Here is a 17,111-nt window from a genome sequence, read left to right as displayed (position 1 = left end):
GGAAACTTATGAGAGTTGTAATTTAAAGGGGTTGTCCAGTTACAATGAACGTTTTAATAGATTAAAACAATAAACAACAGGGTGCTTACCCTCCACAGTCCCAGTGATCCAGCACTGCAGCAACGTGGTTCTCTTTGTCTTTGATGACAGCGGAAGTCAGGTGACTACTGCATGCCAATCAGAGGCCGCAGTGTCACCGTTCTCAACTCCTAGCTCATGGCACCCAGGGTGTGAGTGCTAATGCCAGGAGAATAAGCAGTGATGCTGCAACCTCTGATTGGCAGACAGTGGTCACCTGACATCCGCTGTCATTAAAGACTGGGAGAATTGAGGTGCTGCAGCTCTGGCTAGTAGCTTCTATTTTAAAAAGTCCATTTGTAACCGCTTTAAAGTAAATTTTCTTCATTTCCAAGATGAGCTGAGTGCAGTTGCATGATGACTTCCATGATGAAAATTGAGATCAGGATCCTCTATTCTTGAGACTGATTCTCAGTTTGCAGACCCTCAGCGGTGTGATGTTCATCGTGCTTTGAAAACCTTCTATGGGGTATAATGTCAGACTCTTATTGCACTTGTTAAGTGCACAACCTCAGATTACACTAAAGGGGGACACAAAGATATTTCAACATAATATACTGTATGCTACACATTTAGAGCATATTTAGTGCTCACTTGTATTAGTTTCAGTCACATAATCCTTGGCAAGTGACTATCCTTATACAATATGGGTAATGTATCACCTATATTTATTTAGTAATTAAAGTCAGATGGTAAAACATTTTTGTAATCTGTTTTTGTTTTCTGATTGATTTTATTTTATTTTCCATACATTACTATGGGGGCGGCTATCTTCCCTGAGCGGCTGTTAACAGCAGTTAGAGATGTGCTTTAGAGCAGCCTCAGGGGCTGCAGACAAAATGGACAGGTGGGACATTGACTTCTATGGGACAGTGTCCTAGTCATGGTCTGTGACTGGTATAGAGACTTTTGTGCAGGGAGGGGAGGAGGATAGCTGTGACCATCACCTATTGTGAATCCTGTAATACTGTATCTATATAGAGATGTTACCTTTCATTGTAATCCTGTCTATGATGATAATAAGACGACTGCTTGACAAAGCTTGACAAAGACCTAACCATAGGTCGAAGCGTTGCATCTATCTATGTGGAGGAATAAAGTTACAAATTTCTACTGCATCTTTCTATGCTGTCATGGACTTCATTTCTGGCTGTGCGTTCTTCTGTGGAACCAAGGTCCAGGTTCCCATTTCCGTGGCTTTGCATTTGGCTTATAGTCCTGCCCTTGTAGATCTTGAGCGAGTGCTGCTTGTATACCTTCTTTCCTATCATGTCACATTGCCATCAATGGGGATTTTATTGGATGTTTTTTTCAGTTTTTCTGCTCTTAGGATGGAACAAGAAAGCATAAAACAAAACGCTAATGTAAACCTAGCAGAATACTATTCTACCGTATTTGTGATTCCCTTCTGTTCCAAACTGCATTCTTCATCACTCATTTCGAACCAGGGTTGTCTGATGAGGGGTCCTGTAGAAGTTAGAAACAGCAGCAAAAACCATCACTGACATCAGTCTGCTCAAAGATGCAAGAGTGCCGTCAAAGCAGGCAGCAAAACTATAAAATAATGAAATTCTTTCCCTGCTCCTACACCAATTGAGTGTTTCCAGGGAGTGGAGTCATTTGTAGTGCTTTCCCAATGATAAAAATGTTAAGAATCACTGATCTATAAATTGTAACAAAAATACCGCTCAACATCCTAAAAGATTAATTACCAATCCATATCAAAAAATAGTCATATCAGGTGTCCTCCTGCATAGTATATTTTATCTCCTACAAAATATATGCATAGTACCTTGATAAAATATGTGATTTTTATTAATTACTTATTAAAACAGCAGTCATAGCATCAGAAAGCGCCTAAGAGATACATTTAGTTCTAACAGCTTATCTCGGGGACAGGACCATTTGTGCAGCAAGTAACCGCATCACATTTCCTTACATCGATGGACTATTGTAGGTAGAGTGTTACGCCTGGGTATAAAACATAGCTGCTTTTGATAAAACGATGTTTGTATTAGATGTACATTTATAATACATCTGACCATACGGTTCCCTAAAAATCTACCTGTACAATATAGGGGATAATGGAAGAACTCTCACGTATCTTTGTTTTCTGCCCCGCCTTTCATATTAATTCTATAATAAATATTTCATGAAAAAGCATGCTAGAATATTAGCAGATCCCCACAATATTCAGTAGGTTCATGGCGGGGCATTATTTACTAGTATTGTTGTGATAAGACAAAGTCCAGATTTTTCTACGTTCATGCTGGTAGATTCGAGAGGCGAGAGTAAGGTATGTCATCTAGTGGTGCAAAACAGTATTGCTGTAGTGTAGACATAGATTTATTAATCATGCCGTAGCCTAGGATTAGTTTGCTTTTGCTGCAGGTTCTAGAAAATAAAGTTTTATTCATTTTTTGGTCTTTCTGTACATGTGTGTATTCTTTGTCTATGTTCCTAAGCATATGGTTAGTGCAGCACTTTATAGGTGGTGTAACATGTAGACAAGTCTTGTTCTTGGAGAGGGAATTATTTGCAATCTTGGTACAACCCCTTTAAGGTCTAATCACAGACAGGACTTTAAGTTCACCACCCCATAACTCACATTTTGCTGCTTTTGAGCCATTTAGAGGTAGACTTGCCTTTGTGCTACGGATTATTGTCCTGTTGCATAACCCAACTGCTTTAGATTACAAACTGATGAAGGATATTCTCATTTAGGATTTTCGCACACAGAACAGAATTAGTTGAGGTCCCGCATAAGCAAAGCAGCACCACACTATCGCTGCCACACTGTCGCTACCATATTATCACTACCACACTATCGCTACCACACTATCGCTGCCACTCTATTGCTACCATATTATCGCTACCACACTATTGCTGCCACACTGTTGCTGCCACACTGTTGCTGCCACACTATCGCTACAACACTGTCACTACAACACTATCACTACCATTCTATCGCTACCATATTATCGCTACCACACTGTCGTTACCACACTGTCACTGCCACACTATTGCTACCACACTGTCCCTGCCACACTGTCGCTACCACACTATCGCTGCTACTCCATCGCTACCACACTATCACTACCCCACTATCGCTAGCACACTGTCGCTGCCACACTATCACTACCACACTATCAACACCACACTATCAACACCACAATATCCCTACTAAACTATTGCTTCCACTCTATCACTACCACTCTATCGCTACCACACTACCACTCTATCACTACCACATTATCACAACCACATTATCGCTACCACACTGTCAACACCAAACTATTCCTACTAAACTATCACAACCTTTCTATAGCTACCATACTATCACTACCATTCTATCGCTGCCACACTATAACTACCACACTATAACTACCACACTATCACTACCACTCTGTAGCTACCATACTATCACTACCATTCTATAGCTGCCACACTATAACTACCACACTATAACTACCACACTATCCCTACCACACTATCACTACCACACTATCACTACCACACTATCACTACCACTCTGTAGCTACCATACTATCACTACCATTCTATCACTGCCACACTATAACTACCACACTATAACTACCACACTATAACTACCACACTATAACTACCACACTATCACTACCACACTATCACTACCACTCTGTAGCTACCATACTATCACTACCATTCTATCGCTGCCACACTATAACTACCACACTATAACTACCACACTATCACTACCACACTATCACTACCACTCTGTAGCTACCATACTATCACTACCATTCTATCGCTGCCACACTATCACTACCACACTATCACTACCACACTATCGCTACCATGTTTGACTGCTGATATGATGTTCTTATCGTGTAATGTGCTTTACACCAGATGTAATGGGATCCATGTTTCCCGAAAAGTTCCCTCTTTAACTCATCAGTCAACAGAATATTATTCCCAAAGTTTTGGGTGTTATCCAGATGCTTTTTTGGTAAATTCGAGACAAACCTTTGTGTTCTTTTTGGTTTGAACCAAACATCCCTCCCATGAATACCATTTTTGTGTCCTTTTTGCTTTTCTTATTGTGGAAAAACGAAGAAGGTTTGGTACCGTGTTAACCAGTAGAGCAAAATGGGATTGAGAACAATCCCATCTTATTGTGAAGTCGTTACATTGACTTTAATTGAGGCATAAGTGGCCTGGAGTTCTTTAGATGTTTATCGAGTTCTTTTGTGTTTTCCTAGATGAGTCATACATGCGCTCTTGGTGAAATTTTGGTAGACCTGCCACCTTAGTAAGCTTCACCAGTGTTCCAAGTTTTGTCGAATTGTGCATAATGGCACTCGCTGTGGTTCACTGCAGTTCCAGAGCCTTAACAAAAGTTTTGTAACGCTTTTCCAGACGTTTGTTTCATACCTTTATTTGAATCTCTAGAACGTGGCATCATGTGCTGCTTTCTAAAACCTTCTAGACTGCTTAACATTGGCAGAAAGGTTCTCTTTAAAGGGGTTTTCCAGGCAGTGCCGGAATACACAGGAGTGGGAGAGGAAGACACTTCTCTGACCTCTGTGTAGTGGCTGGCGCTTGTAATTGCAGGTACAACTCCTATTGATTTCAGTGAGACCCTAGCCTGCAATTACAGGCGGCGGCCTCTATACAGGGGTCGAAGCAGTGGCTTTCGCTCTGACCCAGGCTGCAATTATGAGTGCCGGACACTACATAGGGGTTGGAACAGTGGCTTCTGCACTGACTCAGCCTGCAATTATGAGCGCCGGCCACTACAAAGGGTTGAAACAGCGGCTTCCGCTCCGACCCAGCCTACAGTTACAAGCGCCGGCGACTATACAGAAATAGGAGCAGTGGCTTCTACTCCGACCCTATGTATCCCTACACTAACAGAAGGTGCTGCCTGAAAACCCCCTTTAGGTGATATTTACATTCAGCAGGTCTGGCAGTAATCATGCCTGCAACGGCTAACGATATTGAATTTAGTCACCCTATCTGGCCCTTTTTCACGAAGGGCTAAGTAGGGCTGAACAGCAATTTTCTTTCAATAAATACATACTCATTTAAGCACAGCATTTTCCACTTACTTGGGTTATTGTTGTCTAATATTAAAAGCAATTTAATAATCCAAAACATAATCTAAGGAATACACAAAAATTGGGGAAAAAACAAATACTCATTCGCAGCACCGTATATGATATCAGAGTGCCTATAGGGCCTTTGCAGGGCTAGTTACTAGGTGCAATTGTATACAAACGTTATTTGTTATGGAGGTCAATCCTAGTGATGACATTGTAATCTGACATTATAGAGAATACATACACAATACAAACTGTAGAGAATCCGCCACAAATCAGGCCCGATAAATGATTGTAGATTACCGGCACACATATATAATGAGGAGACGCTCGCTGTCTCCTGGCCTTTCTGCTAGTTATCAGATCCCTGCGATTACATGAGCTCCGTATACAGCACTGCGGAGGCTCGGGTGATCTATTATAAAGAAGTGGCAGGAGAATTTAAATCTGTTTTGAAAGAGCCTCTCCCCGACTCTTCTACTCCTTCCTGGTAAAGTGACCTTTTTAAATGGAGGGAAGTGGGCCTAGATGACAGTCTTGATGAATGCGGTCATGTTCACTCAATAAAATAAGGCCCAGTGCATTTGAGGATAAATCAGTGGAATGTACGGCCCCACCTGTCTGTCTCCATCACTCATTTCCACTGTCACTTTCACAGTGCCTGATGGATCACAGTTGCTGTAAAATTAGACAGCCTTTAATCTCATTTCATCCTGATTAGCTTCTCTTTACCCTTTCCCTCTAACTCACTGACTGACACGCTAGAAACTCATACGGTGTGCTGTGTTTCAGGACGGATTACAAAACTTATCATTAACACCTTCACTGCTGGAGAGCAGCATACCCATCAATACACATTGGTCCTGTGCCACGTTCCTTTATGCCCTGGCCTTGCTTCATGGCACATTAGTGGGCAGTAATATGGCTGACTGCAAAATACTGCAGCCCCGTATTAAAGGGAAGCCAAGACCATCCGGATTCAGTCTCAATGATGCACAGAGAACATTGTTTAGGGACCTTTTACATGGGACGAAATTGTCTGCAAGACGCAGCGCAGGTGCAGATTTTGTCAATTAGGGCTCCTGCACAACGGCAAATTTTGCACCCGTTTTTGCATGCAGAAATTCGGTCACAGAGACCGCATTCGTTAAAATCCATTGATTGCAACGGGTTGTCTTGCATGGAGTGTTTTTGCATTGGGCGAAAAAATTCATGACATGCTCTATTTTTGGGCACACCTTTGGCCCTATAGGAGTCTATGAGGTGTGCAAATGCGCACTTGTCCTGAGCGAAATTACGCGCTGAACTAATTAGGCTGCCTCGACACTTGAAACACGGCATGGTTGTCCAGCACCAGTGTGAACAGACCAGTAGTGCAGAAAATACAGTAAAGGAGTGTGGTTATGCTCACGAGAGGACGTGATAGCGCACCATTCAGAGCGCAATCACATCCTTCTCTCATGAATGTATAAACACGCTTGTGCGCAGGAGGTCCTAGTGCAGATTTTGTTGTGTTTTCAACTGCGGAATGCGTTCTGCGTCTTGTGGAATTTCTACATCTTGTAGGATTTATTGTGATTGTTTTTCGCAGACTGTAATTGCAGAATTATCTCTTCTGTATGTTAGAAATCCACAACAATTCCTCAAGACGGCCTTAATTCTGCAACCAAAAGCTTTTCTGCTGCAAAATTTAACCTCACGGTTTTGAAGTAAAGACACGCAAATTTTAACAGGTGCAGCATTCAAGTCCCATAGGGATAACATTGTGACGCAGAAATGTCCGCGTGGACTACTTTTGTCTCATGTGAAAGATTCTTTAGGGCTCATTCCCGTTTTGATTTCTGCTTTGAATGGATCCATTTTAGAGTTGAGCGAACATACTCTGTCGAGCTTGATGCTCATTTGAGTATTAGCGTACTTGATGGTGCTCGTTACTCGAACGAGCATCAAGCCGTGTTTGACCCCGCCCCCGTTTTTGGCTCCTCCCCATTGTGACGTGCCTGTTTTGGCCCCTCCCCGCCGCAACGCATTGGCAAATTTTTTGGCTGGCTGGCAAGAGAGAGAGAGAAAGAACCTAGTAAAAAAAAAAAAAAGCTCGGCACCCGGCATCCCACATACAAAATGCTCGAGTCTCCCATTGTAGTCAATAACATTCGTTACTCAAGTAGAGCTCTCGAATTTTACGAAAAGCTCGACTCGAATAGCGCGGACTCGAGCATTTGGGTGCTCGCTCATCTCTAATCCATTTCCTTTTTTTTTTACATCTAGCGGATAGCTAAACAAAATTCCAACGGAAACAAGCATAGACCATAGCTTCAGCCACGTAGGAGGATTGGCAAGTGTTTACCATTGTTTTCAATGCAATGCGTTCCGAGAAACACAAAAAGATAGGACATGCAGAAATTTTTTCCTGCACCGTAATTCTTATGTATATGACTTCATTCAAAAGAAGGGGGTTCATATTTGCGTGAGATTCGTACGCCCCACAACGCACAAATCTAAGGAAACTTGTGCGAGTTTCTCGTCCACGTAAAAGCGGCCTCAAACAGGCATTAAAAACAGAACCAAACGGAAATATTTCCATTCAGTTCCTTCACCCATTGTCTTTAATGTAAAAAGAAAACAAGACAGAAGGGTCCAATCCATTTAATTTCCCTTTTTCTCAGTCTGCGCTATTTCTGTTTTAAAAAAAAAGAACGGAGCCCTTCATTTCCCATTGGAATCAATGGGAACCATAGTTGTCCTTCTGGCTGCTCCTCGGACGGAACAGTTAAGTGGAAAACAAAAGAGCAGATGTGAATGAGCCCTTATAGTAATCGACCCTATCTTGTGTCTGGATTTGGTCTTTGTATTATGGGTTATCTTTAGATGTATTATTTAATTAATATTCACATGCATATATACTATATGTAGACATACAATATTGTAAATGCAAAAATTATCTCCAATCTTAATTAGAACTAATCTTATGAAAAGTGGGAAAACACCGCACCCAGTATTCTTCTAAGTAGATGCTTGAGAAGACGGTCATGTGGCTAGGACTTGTAGCCTATTTAGAAAAAAATGTAAATCTCTAAGAAGAATTAAACTACAAAATGCAGCTTAGTTACAAGATCTTTGTCTGTAACCATGGGTACTCGATTGCATTCAGCACAATGTTTCTTCTAGTCTAAACCTGCTCAGTGGTTCATTACCAGTTTTTTGGATGGTCCTCTTTGTGTCCGTTTTAGCAATGAAGTATATCAAAACATGGAAGAAATTCGCCTAAAACTATATGTGCAAATATATATTTTTTGACACAATGAAACTAACAGGGAGTCCTGTAGGGAGAATATCAGGGTAGTAACGTTGGGTAGTTGGAAATGGGCTATAGGCTAACAGTAAGTAGATGTGCCATCAATGTCTGATCATGGGAAAGATATTTGTGCTATTAAAAAGTCCAAAGTTTGGTATCCACTGTTTTGCAACTTTTTGCTTCTTTACGCTTCTCTCATGGCTTTTTAGAAGTGGTAATAAAATTCTGCAGAGTTTATCATGAGGGGATGCACTTCCCATGGCCCAACAGATTTATTATAACTTGTGCCAAAGTTTAGCCCAAGTCTACGCCTGCTCATGTCATTTTCTGACTTTAGAACAGACCAAATTGCACCAGATGTATTAAGAGTAGAGATGAGCGAACGTGTTCTTAACGAGTACTTACGCACCCGAACACCGGCTTTTCCGAGGACTTCAGTGTTCGCGCGTAAAGATTCGGGGGGCGCCGGGGGGCGGGGAGAGGCGCGGCGGCGCAGGCGGCAGCAGCGGGGAACAGGGGGGAGCCCTCTCTCTCTCCCTCTCCCCCCCACTCCCCGCCGCACCCCCCCGCGCTGCCACGGCGACCCCCGAACTTTTTTCGCCCAAGCACGGAAGTCCTCGCAAAGTTCGGTGTTCGGGCGAAAAGGGGCGGGGCCGAACACGTTCGCTCATCTCTAATTAAGAGGTATGTGCCTTTTAATACATTTAAGGAATTTATTCCAACAAACAAATGTGGGGCTTTGGTTTTTAACGCCCGTGTCATATATTAAAAAGTTGTAAATAGTAATAGTGTTGGTTTCATATAAGTCAGACATACTCAATTCTTCAAGTTAGAAAAGCAAGCATCAGGTTGGTTATCAATGGTAACAACATCACAGTGTTGTACTTAAAAGCAATTCGAGATAAGAAAAGCAAATTATTTATAAGCTAGGGTCTATTACATGAAACGATTATTAACCCTTTCCAATCCACTATCTGACCTCTGAAGACATTATAATTTAATGCTGTACAGCTCCGATGTTGGAAGACGTCCGTCGGGGTTCTCTTACTGTATATTGCCAGCCTCTCTGCTGTTGGAACCTATGCAATGTGTCACCTCATGCAGTACTGACTTTAGCCAGCATATAGGGCCATTGTATAACTGCAGAAAAAGAGTAAGCCCCCTAGGAAAACCAGAATGCAAATTGGATTGGAAAGGGTTAATCACTGGATCATGCAAAACTAAAGATCATCATTCAGTGTAAAGACACCCAATGATTGACAGGTGAACGATAATTCATTCGCTTATAATTCAGCGTTACTTTTGAACAGCCATAAAATCCAAAGAGCTCTCAGTCCATGTAAATAGGCAGTTGATCATCTATGAACGACTGCCTGTTTTCTCTCAATGGAGGAGAATGGCCGGAGAGAATCTGTAACACACTCCGCCTTCATTTAGTAAACGATTTGCTCCTGTGTGAAAGTACAGGAGAGATAATCTTTGACACAACTGTCGGACATTAAGGCGCTTGACAGTTGTCCCGCGTGGAACCACCCTTTCTCAACTGTTAAGCAGTCTAAGGGTGGCTATACATATTAAACCTAGATCCACCAACCCCGTCCAGTTATCTTAAGTATATGAGGAGACCTCCCAACTCTTCCCCGACATCTGCTGTACTTTATTTCAACTGACCTCTTCTTTTGTTGTAGGGAGAGAAGGTCCGGCCGGAGGTGCCTGACTGCAGCTTTCTTCCCCCGTACATTCACAACACATGCGCGCTCCGCCAAGCATGTGTATGGAGAAGTTGCGTGAGATAGCAGTTGGCTGAACTATAGCTATCTAAAATTAATGGGCAGCGTTAAAGTGTGATCTGTGATCCAAGTGTAGATTTATCTTTTAAGGGGGTTGTATGAGGATGAGATACTAGATACTGTATTACTAGACAACGCACAGACAACAGTGGCAGTGTTTTGGGGCAAAGATATGATGTTTTCTAATCTCAAACAACCTCTTTAAAAGGAATCTGTCACCAGGTTTATGCTTCCCTATCTGAGGGCAACATACATTTACTGCACTTATGCCGGTGCAAACTTTGCCTATACGGGTGTATGTTATGTGATCTAAGTAAATTTGACCCATTGTTTTTCTTTCTACATGATTCTCAGTCTTACAACCCTTATAGTATATATCACATTCTGCTAGGTTAGTACACTATTAGCCATCGTGCACCTTTGCATTGTAAAATTAAAGGGAACCTGTCGGCACTTTTTACCACACTACATCAAGCCCAGCGCTAGAATTATCACCTATACCTATTTAGGAAACTTATTTTCCCATATCTCTTTATAAATCTTATACCCGAGGAATCACTTTTTAAAAAGTCCCCACGAAGCATGTAAATTAGGCAGAGCAGTCCGGTGGGCGGGCCGGAATGTCTCTCTTCCCTGCAGTCTAGGGGGTGGGCTGGACTGTCTCTCTTCCCAGCAGTCTGGTGGGCGGGCCAGACTGTCTCTCTTCCCTGAAGTTTGGTGGGTAGGCCAGACTGTCTCTCTTCCCTGAAATCTGGTGGGCGGGCTGGACTTTCTCTTTTCCCTGCAGTCTGATGGGCAGGCTGGACTGTCTCTCTTCCTTGCAAGCTTTCCCATTAAGTCCTCCTCTTTCTTCTCACGCTGCAAACCATGAGATCACTGACCCCCACATGTGCAGATAAGCAGGGCGATTCTGCCCACAGACTGGACAGATGATTATGTGCCAGTCAGCATTGGCGCTAGATTTTGCAGCACTGCATGAGAAGAGAGGGGAGGACTTATGGGGAAAACTTGCACAGAAGGGAGATGGTCCGGCCCGCCCACCAGACTGCTCAGCCTAATTTACATGCCACTTCGGGACTTTATTAATAGCAATTCTTTAGGTTTGGATTTATAAAGATAAATGGGAAAATACATTTCTAGACCGTTATAGGTGATAATTCTAGTGCTGAACTTGATTTGGTAAAAAGTGCTGACGGGTTCCCTTTAAGCAATGTAAATAATGTGTTCTGTGAGATGATTGTATTGTATAACTGAAAAGCAAGGATAAAAAAGAACTAAATCAAGATCCACTATATTCCACAATGTGTAGTATGATATATACGCACCTTTTTAGCAAACAGCTAAATCATTGCATGAAAGGAAATCTGACAATAACATTAGCAACATTAGCAATAATGGAAATATTCATCAGCTTTAAAGCAAACCCTGCGTACTGTATATGGTCTGCCTGGAATAATCCAGAAATTTCCCTGTTATCAGTTAATAAGACAGTTTCATGTAATATCGATAACATCCTTGCTCTAAAAATGATAGAAAACCGTAATAAATACAATAGAAAATGTGTGCGAGCTAAAGTTTGATAAATCTTTCTGAAGCCCAAGCCAAGTTTGGGAAGCCTGTAGCATCAGAATGATAAAAATTATCATTAAACATTCCATATTGCACTGCTGCATTTTGCAGGAAGGAGATAGTAAATCATGTGAAATGAGAGATATATAACTGAAAAAATTCACATGTGAGTTCGGCTGGCTTTTTTTCCTCTTTGGCAGAAGTTTATAGAGAAAGAGCTGGCCCTGTGTCATATTGATTTCCCACTGCACTGGTTTTCTAAGTGCTCTGTTGATCCGTGTCCAGCAATAAATTCCCAGTCTCAACATGCACACCGCTTCCCTCTTTGTCCTCACCTAGATTTAAGGTGTCCATTTGATGAGATGAGCAAGGACATGATTTTCTGACTAATGCTCCAGACACTTTACATGATATGATAGTGGTACATTTGTATGTTTTCCAAAGGATGGGACATGACATTTATGGACAGGTATAACGTACGGTGCAGGACATGACACTTCTAGGTTGGTTAAACTAATCCAAATAAATGGAAGCATATATTAGCCTGCCGAATTGAAAAGAAATCAGTATGTGCAAGATTCCCATGACAACTGGTGGAAGGGAATATGCTTTGTTTCGGGGAAGTGTGATTTCTACAGGAACACTTCCCAAAGCAGTAGAGTGGGGTCATTTGTTATAGGCTTTCCTTCATTGGCAGAAATGGACATATACTTTACCACGCATAAGATCCGTAAAATATCCTAAATATGGAGTAAAATGTTCTATAGATTAGGGCTCATTTACAGCAGCATCTGAGGTTTGGAACCTTTGCTGATGAATTCTGTTAAAAAAGATGAGATAGCGCAGCATGCTTTACTATTTTGTCTTCTTAAAATGCTATAAGCCCGACCAGAATTGGAACGGATCCCATTATAGTCAATGGGTCTGTTTGGCTCCATCATAAGACGGCTCCTTTTGAGCACAGAGTTCCATAAGAGAGCAAGAAAACGGAACCCAAAAGCGCCAATGTGAACGCTCCCTTACTAGTTTAGATACATAAAATTATTAAAGGAGTTGTATAAACTGTGACAAAGGAAAGCCCAACCTGAATGATTGTATCTCCTACGTGTTGTGTCGGTGCCATAAGTCAATGCCATATAGATGCCACTTTATAATAAATATAAAGTAATACATAATGGACCATTTTTTATATTTTTCGTTTTAGATATGAGCAGCCTTTAATTCTCTGTACTAAGAACTGTCTATGTAATAGCAAACAATAATTAATGGTATATAATTTATGATGGGCGCTATAAATGGACAGACAGAACCTTTGGAATTACCTGGATTTCTGCATTGATTACTAATAAAATGGGGTCTGATTGTTATCTAATAGGGATGAGCGAACGTGTCCGTTACGGACACATCCGCACCCGGACACCGGCTTTGCCGAACACTGCAGTGTTCGCGCGTAAGTGTCCGGGTGCCGCCGGGGGGCGGGGAGATGCGCGGCGGCGCGGGCGGCAGTAGCGGGGAACAGGGGGGAGCCCTCTCTCTCTCCCTCTCCCCCCCACTCCCCGCCGCACCCCCCCGCGCTGCCACGGCGGCCCCCGAACTTTTTCGCCCGAACACTGAAGTGTTCGCAAAGTTCGGTGTTCGGGCGAAAAAGGGGCGGAGCCGAACGTGTTCGCTCATCTCTATTATCTAAGTCATAATTATAGGCAGACACAATTAACTAAACCAATACTTTATACGTCCATATAGCACATACTTATTCCACAGTGCTGCAGATTACATGATGCTCCCATTGGGGCTCACGGCCTAAGTGCCCAATGAGTATGTTTTTGGAGCACGTGGAAGATATTCAAACTCCATGCAGATATTGTCCTTAGTGGAATTTGAACCCAGGACCTCAGTACTGTAAGGCAAAAGTGCTAACCACTGAGCCACCAAGCTGCACCAATAGGTGTACTCTTCACGTCTGTTATTGAGAACACTGAGTAAACATCTACAGTGCATGGAAAGAAAGTAAGTGAACCTATGTGTTAATGACTTCTCAAAGAGTCGCTTGACAAAATGTGCTTCAGTTAAAGAAATAAGATAAGGAGTGTGAGTTTCAGAGGTAATTGCAATGGATTCACGTACTTATTCTTGCATATGTACTTTATATATGGTTTTCTGTTTTATCAGAGGAGGCATAAAGTAACTAAGTTTCATTACATGTTTCAGAGTACACTAGCACTATCAATGAGAGCTCATTTGGCATGTGATATCACATGACTGTCTGAAGCTGTGGTCTATACACAGTCACTAATTAAATTCTTAAGAAAAATCTAATTTATATAAACTTGTTTCAGATACAAAGACGAATATGACTTGCTGATGAGCCTCCATAAATGCCTAGTAATACACAAATGGATTAGTGTTTATGAGCATACAGTAGTGTACTTCTAGTGATTCCGTTTCCAGCCCCCCTCACACATAACTCATAAACAGTAGGAACAATAGTTGTCCATCCACATCTTGATTATTAAAGGGGCTTTCCAGCACTAAATAATTGATGTCCTATCCTCAGAATAAGCTATAAGTGATTGGTGGGAGACTGCCACTGATAAGCTCTTGCTGGGCCACTGCTTAAAGGCTATGGAAATCTTTGTGTGTGAAAAATCGGGGTTTTTTTGCGTTGAGTTTTCCTTCTCATATATTTAGAAAGCCTCCTACTTGGTTTGCAAGCTCTCCTACATTCAAGTTTTTGGCTTGGGGGCATTCCCAGCACTGACCAGCTGGTCTCTCTCATGAATGCACACAAGCTCAGCTCCCCTCCTCTCTCCTCATATCTGCACCCTCGCAATACTACACAGCTATCTCACTGTCTATCCCATCCTCTCTCTTAACAGCTGCTGGTCCCTCCCTCCCCGAATGCTGATAAAAGTGCAAAATTCATCCTGAGTGAATTACAGCCCTCTGTAATAGTAGCTTTCTCTGCTCTGCTCTCCTCCCCCATTCACTGGCACCATTCATACAACCCTCTGTAATAGCCCACTGGAAATGCAGTAAATGCACATTCACAACAGGGGAGTGAAGGAGTTTACTCTAACTGACAGAATTTGCTAAGATTTCAGTCCTCCAGTCTGCAGTGCTTTGGAAAACAACTCAAGCGTAGAAATCACACAATCAGAAACTTTTAATGAAAATCCATTACAAAAAGTCTTCCTTGCCAAAACAATTATTGATTAAAAATTTTAAAAAAGAGAGCAAAGGTGTACATAGCCTTTAAGGGTACAGAGTCAGAAGCAAATAAAGTAACTCCATACATAGTGCAGTGGTCCAGCATGGTATCACAGGCACAGCTTCCATTGAAGCTATCTGGTTTTTCAAATGAAGAGAAAAAATGTGGAGAAATAGCGCATTTAAAGTTACAGTATGAAATTCCACTGTATATTTGTATCTCATTGGTTCAGCTGATTGTTAGAAAAAATTGTTATTCTTGTGAGTGCAATATTCCAGGAAATATCCTGCAATAAACATAATGCTGATCATTGTCAGTATGTCTCAAGATTACATAAAAAGTTTACTTATAGATGTTATTGTATGTCTTTCAGTCATGCCGTACAACAGCGCTCACCATTGTGTGGTTGAAGTGGAAAACTTTTTGTTTGTGTTAGGAGGAGAAGACCAATGGAATCCTAATGGTAAGTTGTAGAATATTCTGCGTATCAATATTATTTATTTTACAATGTCTTTAATTCCACGGTGCTGTACAAATGAAAACAGAGGCTTAAATATATAACATATATGAAATCACAGAAATAATAAACATCTACTAAATGACTAACAAATTTATATGGAGGGAGAGAGGACCCTGCCCGATGGCCCTTACCGTACACAGGAGGAGAAGAATGTAGGTGGGGTAGAAGGTACTCATGTTGTGGTGACAGCAGGGTCACTGTAGATTGTAGACTTGTCTGAAGAGGTAGTTTCTCAGGTTTTTTTGGAAGCTTTCCAAAGTGGTGGAGAGTGTGATGGGTTGGGGTAGTCAGTTCCAGAACATAGGGGAGGTACAGGAGAAATCTTGGAGACAATTATATGAGAAGCAGGCTAAAGGGAAGCGTAGAGAAGGTCTTGTCGGAATCAGAGGTTACGTGTGGGGAGGTATCAGGATATTAGGTCAGAGATGCATGGAAGAGACAGGTTGTGAAAGCCTTGAATGACATTCATAATATCTTAAATTGGATTCCTTGAACAATGGGTAGCCATCAAAGAGATTGGAAGAGGGGAGAGGGAAATTGGCTGGGTAGCAGAGTTGAGGATGGATTGGAGAGGTGCAAGAGCATTGGATGGGAGACCACAGAGAACATTCCAGTAGTCTAGATGGGAGATGATGAGGGCATGCACTAGTATTTTTGTTTACTGTAGATTGAGGAAAGCTTGTATCAGAGATGTTTTTGAGCTGAAGGCAACAGGAGGTGGCGAAGGCTTGTATGTGCAGTCAAATTGTCAGAATCAAATGATACACTAAGTCAACGGATTTGTGGGACTGGTGAAAGTATGGAGCCATTAATTGTTATTGATAAGTCTGGTAGGAGTGTTAAATGAGTTTCTCCATGTTGAGTTTTAGAAAGTGGGAAGAAAAGTAGTTGAATATGGCCAATGGACGCTTTGGGATTATGGATAGAGTGAGATGATATCGGGGCCATAGAGGTAGATTTGAGTTTCATTGGCATAAAGGCGGTACTGAAAGGCATGAAATCTACCAGCTGTCCTAAGCCAAAGATGTAGATGGAAAAGAGGAATGGGCCTAGGACAGAGCCTTGAGGGACACCAAGAGAAAGGACAAGGTGAGGATGTGGTGTGCATACGAGACTGAAGATTGCTTAAAAAAAGTAATTGATTGTTTTTCAAAGAGAGAAACGCTCATAGCATTACTTTAGTAATGCTTCTATAAATAATTGCTCCCCAACCAGTAATGTAGCAGCCATGTTCAACTGCCAGGGCCCTTGTTTGTGGCTCCCCAGATTTGGTACAAATGACACCAGGAATGTTATAATATTGCTGACACTTGGCACCAAGGTCAGAATCATATCACTTTCACCTGAGTATAGAGTCAGTATCATATAGCAATAGAAAAACAAAGTTGCCACAGGGCAACCAAAAGCATGTTGGTTATGACCCCCTCCAAAGTAAAACATAACCTTTATAATATAAGTGAAATAGAACACCTATGAAAATATTAAACTTACCAAGCTGATTTCTGTCATTCTATAATATGGAGGAATTGAATGCCAGACACAATCCCCCAGTTGTATATGAAGAGCAACA

General features: G+C 41.8%; 1 protein-coding gene across 1 annotated transcript in view; it reads left to right on the top strand.

Moving 5' to 3' along the window:
- The window catches only part of KLHL14 (kelch like family member 14), an 80,838-nt gene that overhangs the window by 50,691 nt on the left and 13,036 nt on the right, over positions 1-17,111 (top strand). The window contains exon 3 of the mRNA XM_066578978.1: positions 15,395-15,484. Coding sequence (XP_066435075.1) covers positions 15,395-15,484 — 90 coding nt within the window. The remainder of the gene's footprint in view (positions 1-15,394; positions 15,485-17,111) is intronic.

This window comes from Eleutherodactylus coqui, chromosome 9 (assembly GCF_035609145.1).
Source record: "Eleutherodactylus coqui strain aEleCoq1 chromosome 9, aEleCoq1.hap1, whole genome shotgun sequence".
Taxonomy (NCBI): Eukaryota; Metazoa; Chordata; class Amphibia; order Anura; family Eleutherodactylidae; genus Eleutherodactylus; species Eleutherodactylus coqui.
The sequence above is the reverse complement of the archived record's forward strand: the minus strand, read 5'-3'. Positions and strand labels throughout refer to the sequence as shown.